The 12,066-nt window shown below is 46.6% G+C and overlaps 1 protein-coding gene across 1 annotated transcript in view; it reads left to right on the forward strand.

The window, feature by feature from the left end:
* The window catches only part of LOC140108473 (tyrosinase-like), a 104,678-nt gene that overhangs the window by 43,010 nt on the left and 49,602 nt on the right, over window positions 1-12,066 (forward strand). Inside the window, exon 2 of the mRNA XM_072131765.1 lies at window positions 6,338-7,144. Within this exon, the coding sequence (XP_071987866.1) occupies window positions 6,362-7,144 (783 nt within the window). The 5' untranslated portion in view covers window positions 6,338-6,361. The remainder of the gene's footprint in view (window positions 1-6,337; window positions 7,145-12,066) is intronic.

Raw genomic sequence — 12,066 nt, forward strand, 5'->3', positions numbered from 1 at the left:
CAGATGAATTTAAGCCGCTAAAAGCCAAACTTAGGGACCTGGAGGATCGCTCCAGGCGAAAGAATTTGAAATTTAGGGGCCTGAAGTACCTGAAGTAGATCAGGCACAAGAACTACCTAACTACATTCAGGGCCTGATTAAGATATTGCTCCTGGGATGCTCAACCTTGGACCATTCCATGGACAGGGCCCACAGGGTCCCACACCCTTTGCACCTCCCGGATACAACCGACAGAGATGTCGTGGCACGCATACACTTCTTTCACAGCAATCAGGAAGGTGGGCGACTTTCCGTCTTCGCTGAGCTCTCTGCAGCCAATCACTTTAGCCCTAAGGGGCCACAAAATGCCGTACAGATCCCCAGTTAAAATCATTACCCAAAAAGTAAAGCTCCAGTTTGCCCTGTTTCTGCAGTTTGCTTTTGGCCCTGTACCTCGTCATGGGTTGTTGGGACATCGGTGTGTAACCGGAGGTAAGGGTTCATGGCCTGCTCGGCCGTTTTTTCTAGTCGCTTTGCGCTGGGATCAGAGGAGCTCTAGGGTCCAGCGTCCATTCAGCTCGGCAGCTAAGCCACGCCCCAGTGAAAATTTTTCTGTAAACAAGTGAAATTATAAAGTAGGACAGTGGTTGGAGAAGACATCCTGACAATGATACCTGTATATAACCATAAATATACAACAGGCGGAGTCATGTGATATCTGTGGGTGCCGGCGGTTGGGCTTTTCAGAGTAATCGGAAACGGTCACGACAGCTTCTGGTATTATCTCTACAGGTGAGATACACCGAGTATTAAATAGCCATTTGTAACTTTCCTACGGCGACCATTCATGTGCGGCCGTGTAGATGGTGGAGGAGCCAGAAACACTTCACTTGTGGCTAGTTCATGATTTGCCTCGGTGTTCGATGATGGAACATGTGCAGTCCAGGCGACCGCATCCAAAACTGCTGATAATTTTAGGAAAAAGTGAAATCTGTTTTGTAGCCGTTTTTGGATGTAATTTACTTGGAGCCAAAGTTTGGGAGTGTCTATACGTGAGCTTTGATTGGATGGGGATCATTCCGAAGTAATAAATCCTTTACGTTGTCCTGTAACAGATATTCCTCCCAAATACGTCCCTCGGGTGACACTAGAAAGGTTCGGGGTAATTCCAGGTGGCACAAGCTCCTTGCATAGTCTTGAAGGTTACGTTCTGGTGGCGGTCGGGAGGTTTCCATCTTCTCCGGTAACTCTTCTTGTCTTTATCCCTGTTGTTTGTGCAATGTCTGTAATGTTGCAGGGGAGACGACAGACACACAAATGTCCATAATGTGGATAGAAATGAGTTGCTTAGAGGTCACTGCAGGAATGTGGGTCTTTCTTCAGCCGCACCTGTAGGACGGGAGACCCCCTCTCTGTCCATGCTGTCCCAGGACCTCACCTGCAGACTGTCCTTTTCTGGTTCTCAACACCTTGGCTTCTGGGCCCAGTACTTTCCTTTCTTCATAGGACCTTATATCTTGGCCAGGAGCTCAGTGCCTCACACACCGCTCGCTCCTGCCTCTTACCAGCTTCTATGACCTCTCATACAGAATCACTTCCTCCTCCTCCTGCTCTATAACATGCTGTCTGCAGATAGGACACTATGTACAATGTGCTCAGCTCCTCCTGCTCTATAACATGCTGTCTGCAGACAGGACACTATGTACAATGCGCTCATCTCCTCCTGCTCTATAACATGCTGCCTGCAGATAGGACACTATGTACAGTCTGCTCAGCTCCTCCTGCTCTATAACATGCTGTCTGCAGATAGGACACTATGTACAATGCGCTCAGCTCCTCCTGCTCTATAACATGCTGCCTGCAGATAGGACACTATGTACAATCTGCTCATCTACTCCTGCTCTATAACATGCTGCCTGCAGATAGGACACTATGTACAATCTGCTCAGCTCCTCCTGCTCTATAACATGCTGTCTGCAGATAGGACACTATGTACAATGTGCTCAGCTCCTCCTGCTCTATAACATGCTGTCTGCAGACAGGACACTATGTACAATGCGCTCATCTCCTCCTGCTCTATAACATACCGCCTGCAGACAGGACACTATGTACAATCTGCTCAGCTCCTCCTGCTCTATAACATGCTGCCTGCAGATAGGACACCATGTACAATCTGCTCAGCTCCTCCTGCTCTATAACATGCTCCCTGCAGATAGGACACTATGTACAATGTGCTCAGCTCCTCCTGCCCTATAACATGCTGCCTGCAGATAGGACACTATGTACAGTCTGCTCAGCTCCTCCTGCTCTATAACATGCTGCCTGCAGATAGGACACTATGTACAATCTGCTCAGCTCCTCCTGCTCTATTACATGCTCCCTGCAGATAGGACACTATGTACAATCTGCTCATCTACTCCTGCTCTATAACATGCTGCCTGCAGATAGGACACTATGTACAGTCTGCTCAGCTCCTCCTGCTCTATAACATGCTGCCTGCAGATAGGACACTATGTACAATCTGCTCAGCTCCTCCTGCTCTATTACATGCTTCCTGCAGATAGGACACTATGGACAATCTGCTCATCTACTCCTGCTCTATAACATGCTGCCTGCAGATAGGACACAATGTACAATCTGCTCAGCTCATCCTGCTCTATAACATGCTGCCTGCAGATAGGACACTATGTACAATCTGCTCAGCTCCTCCTGCTCTATAACATGCTGCCTGCAGATAGGACACTATATACAATGTGCTCAGCTCCTCCTGCTCTATAACATGCTGTCTGCAGATAGGACACTATGTACAATATGCTCAGCTCCTCCTGCTCTATAACATGCTGCCTGCAGATAGGACACTATGTACAGTATGCTCAGCTCCTCCTGCTCTATAACATGCTGCCTGCAGATAGGACACTATGTACAATCTGCTCAGCTCCTCCTGCTATATAGCATGCTGCCTGCAGATAGGACACTACATACAATCTGCTCAGCTCCTCCTGCTCTATAACATGCTGCCTGCAGATAGGACACTTTGTACAATATGCTCAGCTCCTCCTGCTCTATAACATGCTGCCTGCAGATAGGACACTATGTACAATCTGCTCAGCTCCTCCTGCTATATAGCATGCTGCCTGCAGATAGGACACTACATACAATCTGCTCAGCTCCTCCTGCTCTATAACATGCTCCCTGCAGATAGGACACTATGTACAATCTGCTCAGCTCCTCCTGCTCTACAACATGCTGCCTGCAGATAGGACACTATGTACAATGTGCTCAGCTCCTCCTGCTCTATAACATGCTGCCTGCAGATAGGACACTATGTACAATGTGCTCAGCTCCTCCTGCCCTATAACATGCTGCCTGCAGATAGGACACTATGCACAGTCTGCTCAGCTCCTCCTGCTCTATAACATGCTGCCTGCAGATAGGACACTATGTACAATCTGCTCAGCTCCTCCTGCTCTATAACATGTTGCCTGCAGATAGGACACTATGTACAATCTGCTCAGCTCCTCCTGCTCTATAACATGCTCCCTGCAGATAGGACACTATGTACAATCTGCTCAGCTCCTCCTGCTCTATAACATGCTGCCTGCAGATAGGACACTATGTACAATCTGCTCAGCTCCTCCAGCTCTATAACATGCTCCCTGCAGATAGGACACTATGTACAATCTGCTCAGCTCCTCCTGCTCTATAACATGCTACCTGCAGATAGGACACCACGTACAATCTGCTCAGCATCTCCTGCTCTACAACATGCTGCCTGCAGATAGGACACTATGTACAAAGTGCTCAGCTCCTCCTCCTCCTGGTCTCACTGCTGTCCTGTCTGTTTCCCTGCAGATAGGACACTATGTACAGTCACTTTGTACAGTCTGGGCTGCTGGTCTCACTGCTGTCCTGTCTGTTTCCCTGCAGATAGGACACTATGTACAGTCACTTTGTACAGTCTGGTCTGCTGGTCTCACTGCTGTCCTGTCTGTTTCCCTGCAGATAGGACACTATGTACAGTCACTTTGTACAGTCTAGTCTGCTGGTCTCACTGCTGTCCTGTCTGTTTCCCTGCAGATAGGACACTATGTACAGTCACTTTGTACAGTCTGGGCTGGTGGTCTCACTAATGTCCTGTCTGTTTCCCTGCAGATAGGACACTATGTACAGTCACTTTGTACAGTCTGGGCTGCTGGTCTCACTGCTGTCCTGTCTGTTTCCCTGCATATAGGACACTATGTACAGTCACTTTGTACAGTCTGGTCTGCTGGTCTCACTGCTGTCCTGTCTGTTTCCCTGCAGATAGGACACTATGTACAGTCACTTTGTACAGTCTGGGCTGGTGGTCTCACTAATGTCCTGTCTGTTTCCCTGCAGATAGGACACTATGTACAGTCACTTTGTACAGTCTGGGCTGCTGGTCTCACTGCTGTCCTGTCTGTTTCCCTGCAGATAGGACACTATGTACAGTCACTTTGTACAGTCTGGGCTGCTGGTCTCACTGCTGTCCTGTCTGTTTCCCTGCAGATAGGACACTATGTACAGCCACTTTGTACAGTCTGGGCTGGTGGTCTCACTGCTGTCCTGTCTGTTTCCCTGCAGATAGGACACTATGTACAGTCACTTTGTACAGTCTGGGCTGGTGGTCTCACTGCTGTTCTGTCTGTTTCCCTGCAGATAGGACACTATGTACAGTCTGGTCTGCTGGTCTCACTGCTGTCCTGTCTGTTTCCCTGCAGATAGGACACTATGTACAGTCACTTTGTACAGTCTGGGCTGCTGGTCTCACTGCTGTCCTGTCTGTTTCCCTGCAGATAGGACACTATGTACAGTCACTTTGTACAGTCTGGTCTGCTGGTCTCACTGCTGTCCTGTCTGTTTCCCTGCAGATAGGACACTATGTACAGTCACTTTGTACAGTCTGGGCTGCTGGTCTCACTGCTGTCCTGTCTGTTTCCCTGCAGATAGGACACTATGTACAGTCACTTTGTACAGTCTGGGCTGGTGGTCTCACTGCTGTCCTGTCTGTTTCCCTGCAGATAGGACACTATGTACAGTCACTTTGTACAGTCTGGGCTGCTGGTCTCACTGCTGTCCTGTCTGTTTCCCTGCAGATAGGACACTATGTACAGTCACTTTGTACAGTCTGGTCTGGTGGTCTCACTGCTGTCCTGTCTGTTTCCCTGCAGATAGGACACTATGTACAGTCACTTTGTACAGTCTGGTCTGGTGGTCTCACTGCTGTCCTGTCTGTTTCCCTGCAGATAGGACACTATGTACAGTCACTTTGTACAGTCTGGGCTGCTGGTCTCACTGCTGTCCTGTCTGTTTCCCTGCAGATAGGACACTATGTACAGTCACTTTGTACAGTCTGGGCTGCTGGTCTCACTGCTGTCCTGTCTGTTTCCCTGCAGATAGGACACTATGTACAGTCACTTTGTACAGTCTGGTCTGGTGGTCTCACTGCTGTCCTGTCTGTTTCCCTGCAGATAGGACACTATGTACAGTCTGGGCTGGTGGTCTCACTGCTGTCCTGTCTGTTTCCCTGCAGATAGGACACTATGTACAGTCACTTTGAACAGTCTGGGCTGCTGGTCTCACTGCTGTCCTTTCTGTTTCCCTGCAGATAGGACACTATGTACAGTCACTTTGTACAGTCTGGGCTGCTGGTCTCACTGCTGTCCTGTCTGTTTCCCTGCAGATAGGACACTATGTACAGTCACTTTGTACAGTCTGGTCTGGTGGTCTCACTGCTGTCCTGTCTGTTTCCCTGCAGATAGGACACTATCTACAGTCACTTTGTACAGTCTGGGCTGCTGGTCTCACTGCTGTCCTGTCTGTTTCCCTGCAGATAGGACACTATGTACAGTCTGGGCTGCTGGTCTCACTGCTGTCCTGTCTGTTTCCCTGCAGATAGGACACTATGTACAGTCACTTTGTACAGTCTGGTCTGGTGGTCTCACTGCTGTCCTGTCTGTTTCCCTGCAGATAGGACACTATGTACAGTCACTTTGTACAGTCTGGTCTGCTGGTCTCACTGCTGTCCTGTCTGTTTCCCTGCAGATAGGACACTATGTACAGTCACTTTGTACAGTCTGGTCTGGTGGTCTCACTGCTGTCCTGTCTGTTTCCCTGCAGATAGGACACTATGTACAGTCACTTTGTACAGTCTGGTCTGGTGGTCTCACTGCTGTCCTGTCTGTTTTCCTGCAGATAGGACACTATGTACAGTCACTTTGTACAGTCTGGGCTGCTGGTCTCACTGCTGTCCTGTCTGTTTCCCTGCAGATAGGACACTATGTACAGTCACTTTGTACAGTCTGGTGGTCTCACTGCTGTCCTGTCTGTTTCCCTGCAGAGATCTCGCTGAGAAGTTCCTGAGATGTTCCTCCTGAGCGTCTTCCTGCTGAGCCTCTCCACCACCAGCACCGCCTTTATGTTCCCCAAGGATTGCGTCCCGCAGCCTCATCTCCCTGGGACGTGCTGCCCCTCCTACAAGGGGTCTCCCTGCGGCTCTGCCCTGAATCGGGGGAGCTGTCTCCCGGTGCAGCGCAGTCGCACAGAGACTCCTACCGTCCTCCTAGATGACAGAGACAGGTGCCCGAGCTTCTACTTCAATGTCTCCTGCGTGTGTAAAGATAAATTTATGGGCCCTGATTGTGGTCAGTGCAAGTTTGGCCGAGTTGGAGAGAATTGTGACCAGTTCATTACTGTGGTGCGGAGGGAGATCCGCCAGTTCTCAGTCGTGGAGCGAATCCAATTTTTTGCCAAAATAAATTATTGTAAGAAGCTCATCGACCCCCGCTACTACATCCTGAGGACGGGCGATCGCTTCCAGTCCTACACCTACAAATTCATCGATGCCTCCTACTACGACTGCTGGTGCTACTACCATTACTACGCCACAAAGCCCTTCCTGCAGGGCAACTCGGAATTTGGTTTCCTAAACTACGCACACGGCTCCACCGGATTCGGGTCCTGGCATCGGTTCTTCCTGTTGCTTCTGGAGAGACAAATGCAGCTGTGTCTGAAAGATCCCACCTTCGCTCTGGCCTTTTATGACTGGCAGGACGACCCCGATTGTGCCATCTGCGGTGATGACATGATAGGAGGCAACGATAAGCAAGGACGCATCAGCAAGTACAGCATCTTCTCTACATGGAGGGTGAGTACAAGGCCTTCTATAGAAAGCACAGAGGTGTCACCCCGACGGGGGGGGGGGGGGGGGGGGGATGTATCTGTGTATCTATGTGTATGTAACTGTTTATGTATGTATGTATGTATCTGTGTATCTATGTGTATGTAAGTGTATGTATGTATGTATGTATGTATGTATGCATCTGTGTAACTATGTGTATGTAAGTGTATGTATGTATGTATGTATGTATGTATCTGTGTATCTATGTGTATGTAAGTGTATGTATTTGTATGTATGTATGTATCTGTGTATCTATGTGTATGTAAGTGTATGTATTTGTATGTATATATGCATCTGTGTATCTATGTGTATGTAACTGTTTATGTATGTATGTATGTATGTATCTGTGTATCTATGTGTATGTAAGTGTATGTATTTGTATGTATATATGCATCTGTGTATCTATGTGTATGTAAGTGTATGTATGAATGTATGTATGTATGTATGTATCTGTGCATCTATGTGTATGTAAGTGTATGTATGTATGTATCTGTGCATCTATGTGTATGTAAGTGTATGTATTTGTATGTATGTATGTATTTGCGTATCTATGTGTATGTAAGTGTATGTATGTATGTATCTGTGCATCTATGTGTATGTAAGTATGTATTTGTATGTATGTATAAATCTGTGTATCTATGTGTATGTAAGTGTATGTAAGTGTATGTATGTATGCATCTGTGTAACTATGTGTATGTAAGTGTATGTTAGTGTATGTATGTATGCATCTGTGTAACTATGTGTATGTAAGTGTATGTATTTGTATGTATGTATCTGTGTATCTATGTGTATGTAAGTGTATGTATTTGTATGTATGTATATATCTGTGTATGTAAGTGTATGTATTTGTATGTATGTATGTATGTATCTGCGTATCTATGTGTATGTATGTATGCATCTGTGTATCTATGTGTATGTAAGTGTGTGTATTTGTATGTATGTATGTATGTATGTGTGTATCTATGTGTATGTATTTGTATGTATGTATGTATCTATGTGTATGTAAGTGTATGTATTTGTATGTATGCATCTGCATATCTATGTGTATGTAAGTGTATGTATTTGTATGTATGTATGTATGTATCTGTGTAAGTGTATGTATGTATGTATTTGTATGTATGTATGTATGTATCTGTGTATCTATGTGTATGTAAGTGTATGTGTATGTATTTGTATGTATGTATGTATCTGTGTATGTAAGTGTATGTAAGTGTATGTATGTATGTATCTGTGTATGTAAGTGTATGTATGTATGTATGTATCTGTGTATGTAAGTGTATGTATGTATTTGTGTATCTATGTGTATGTAAGTGTATGTATTTGTATGTATGTATGTATCTGTGTATGTATTTGTATGTATGTATCTGTGTATCTATGTGTATGTAAGTGTATGTATTTGTATGTATGTATCTGTGTATCTATGTGTATGTAAGTGTATGTATTTGTATGTATGTATGCATGTATGCATCTGTGTATCTAAGTGTATGTATTTGTATGTATGTATGCACCTGTGTATCTATGTGTATGTAAGTGTATGTATATATGCATCTGTGTATCTATGTGTATGTAAGTGTATGTATTTGTATGTATGTATGTATGTATGTATGTATCTGTGCATCTATGTGTATGTAAGTGTATGTATGTATTTGTATGTATGTATGTATCTGTGCATCTATGTGTATGTAAGTGTATGTGTATGTATGTATGTATCTGCGTATCTATGTGTATGTACGGCCAGAGACAGTCACCGAAAGAGACGGCCAGAGACAGTCACCGAAAGAGACGGCCAGAGACAGTCACTGAAAGAGACGGCCAGAGACAGTCACTGAAAGAGACGGTCAGAGAGAGAGAAAGATACACATAAAATATGTATGTATGTATGTATGTATGTATGTATATATGTATGTATCTGTGTATGTAAGTGTATGTATGTATGTATGTATCTGTGTATGTAAGTGTATGTATTTGTATTTATGTATGTATGTATCTGTGTATGTAAGTGTATGTATTTGTATGTATCTATGTATCTGTGTATGTAAGTGTATGTATGTATCTGTGTATGTAAGTGTATGTATGTATCTGTGTATGTAAGTGTATGTATGTATTTGTGTATCTATGTGTATGTAAGTGTATGTATTTGTATGTATGTATGCATCTGTGTATCTATGTGTATGTATTTGTATGTATGTATGTATCTGTGTATCTATGTGTATGTAAGTGTATGTATTTGTATGTATGTATGCATCTGTGTATCTAAGTGTATGTATTTGTATGTATGTATGCATCTGTGTATCTATGTGTTTGTAAGTGTATGTATATATGCATCTGTGTATCTATGTGTATGTAAGCGTATGTATGTATGTATGTATCTGTGCATCTATGTGTATGTAAGTGTATGTATATGTATGTATGTATGTATGTATCTGTGCATCTATGTGTATGTAAGTGTATGTATTTGTATGTATGTATGTATCTGTGTATCTATGTGTATGTAAGCGTATGTATGTATGTATGTATGTATCTGTGCATCTATGTGTATGTAAGTGTATGTATTTGTATGTATGTATGTATCTGCGTATGTATGTGTATGTAAGTGTATGTATTTGTATGTATGTATGTATCTGCGTATGTATGTGTATGTAAGTGTAAGTAAGTGTATGTATGTATGCATCTGTGTATGTATGTGTATGTAAGTGTAAGTAAGTGTATGTATGTATGCATGCATCTGTGTATCTATGTGTATGTAAGTGTATGTATTTGTATGTATGAATGTATCTGTGTATCTATGTGTATGTAAGTGTATGTATGTATATATGTATCTGTGTATCTATGTGTATGTAAGTGTATGTAAGTGTATGTATGTATGTATGTATCTGTGCATCTATGTGTATGTAAGTGTATGTGTATGTATGTATCTGTGTATCTTAGTGTATGTACGGCCAGAGACAGTCACCGAAAGAGACGGCCAGAGACAGTCACCGAAAGAGACATCCAGAGACAGTCACCGAAAGAGATGGTCAGAGAGAGCGAGAGAAAGATACACATAAAATATTTAACCCATTCTATTTTGTTATAGCTAAGAGCAGTTATGTCCTATCACAGATAACGCCAGAATCTACAGCTAGTTCTCTATAAAATATGAAGTATTTGTGAGATGAGTCCAATCCAGTGGAGCTTCAGACACGGGGCAGGGTGACAGATTGTACTATGACAAGGAAGACTTGGTGGAAAATGGAAACCGGTAACTATCTGGCTCTTTATTGAGCATCTGCCCACAGAAGCAGAGTTGATCGCATCCGGGTGGGATGGAGTCTTCATAATCCTTGACCCGATCCATGACATGAGGTTCTGATCTCTTAGCACTGGAGTGAGGGAATGATATCTGTGGCAGGTCAGACCTGGTGCCAGTATTCTACAGATGACAAGTTAATGCCTCATGTAAGAGACCCTTACAGTGCAGGATAACATCTCCGCTAGGGAGTAAATACATTGACAGCGCTAATGAGGACCTGTGACTGGTCTTCTGGACTGGACTGGAGATCAGGGTTGCTCGAGGCATCAAACCTTTGGTATTTTTTCTGTACTTTTCAATACTTTGTAATATGTATTATAATCTGCACTTTCCCCACCTCTCAGTCACCTCTGCTGCTCTACACTAGGTCGCTTTCAATGCTGCACTCCCAGTGCAGGAGATGCTGCTGCGGTCCAGGGCACAGCAGGAAATGCTGCTGCAGTACAGGGCACAGCATGAGATGCCGCTGCAGTCCAGGGCACAGCAGGAGATGCTGAGGCAGGCCAGGGCTCAGCAGCAGAGGCCAGTGCAGTTCAGGCTTCAGCAGAAGTTGCTGGTGCAGTCCACGGCTCAGCGGTAGATGCCAGTGCAGTACAGGGCTAAGCATTAGATGCTGCTGCAGTGCAGAGCCCAGTAGGAGATGCTGCCGCCATCCAAGGCTCCGCAGGATATGTTGGGGCAGTCCAGGGCTCAGCAGGAGAGGAAGGCACAGTAGAGGGCTCAGCAGTAGATGCCGGTGCGGCCCAGGGCTCAGCGGCAGTTGCCGGTGCGGCCCAGGGCTCAGCGGCAGTTGCCGGTGCGGCCCAGGGCTCAGCAGCAGTTGCCGGTGCGGCCCAGGGCTCAGCAGCAGTTGCCGGTGCGGCCCAGGGCTCAGCAGCAGTTGCCGGTGCGGCCCAGGGCTCAGCAGCAGTTGCCGGTGCGGCCCAGGGCTCAGCAGCAGTTGCCGGTGCGGCCCAGGGCTCAGCAGCAGTTGCCGGTGCGGCCCAGGGCTCAGCAGCAGTTGCCGGTGCGGCCCAGGGCTCAGCAGCAGTTGCCGGTGCGGCCCAGGGCTCAGCAGCAGTTGCCGGTGCGGCCCAGGGCTCAGCAGCAGTTGCCGGTGCGGCCCAGGGCTCAGCAGCAGTTGCCGGTGCGGCCCAGGGCTCAGCAGCAGTTGCCGGTGCGGCCCAGGGCCCAGTAGCAGTTGCCGGTGCGGCCCAGGGCTCAGCAGCAGTTGCCGGTGCAGCCCAGGGCTCAGCAGCAGTTGCCGGTGCAGCCCAGGGCTCAGCAGCAGTTGCCGGTGCAGCCCAGGGCTCAGCAGCAGTTGCCGGTGCAGCCCAGGGCTCAGCAGCAGTTGCCGGTGCAGCCCAGGGCTCAGCAGCAGTTGCCGGTGCAGCCCAGGGCTCAGCAGGAGATGCCGCTGCAGCCCAAGGCTCAGCAGGAGATGCCGCTGCAGCCCAAGGCTCAGCAGGAGATGCCGCTGCAGTCCAAGGCTCAGCAGGAGATGCCGCTGCAGTCCAAGGCTCAGCAGGAGATGCCGCTGCAGTCCAAGGCTCAGCAGGAGATGCCGCTGCAGTCCAAGGCTCAGCAGGAGATGCCGCTGCAGTCCAAGGCTCAGCAG

The sequence above is a fragment of the Engystomops pustulosus genome, unplaced genomic scaffold (genome assembly GCF_040894005.1).
Source record: "Engystomops pustulosus unplaced genomic scaffold, aEngPut4.maternal MAT_SCAFFOLD_138, whole genome shotgun sequence".
NCBI lineage: Eukaryota > Metazoa > Chordata > Amphibia > Anura > Leptodactylidae > Engystomops > Engystomops pustulosus.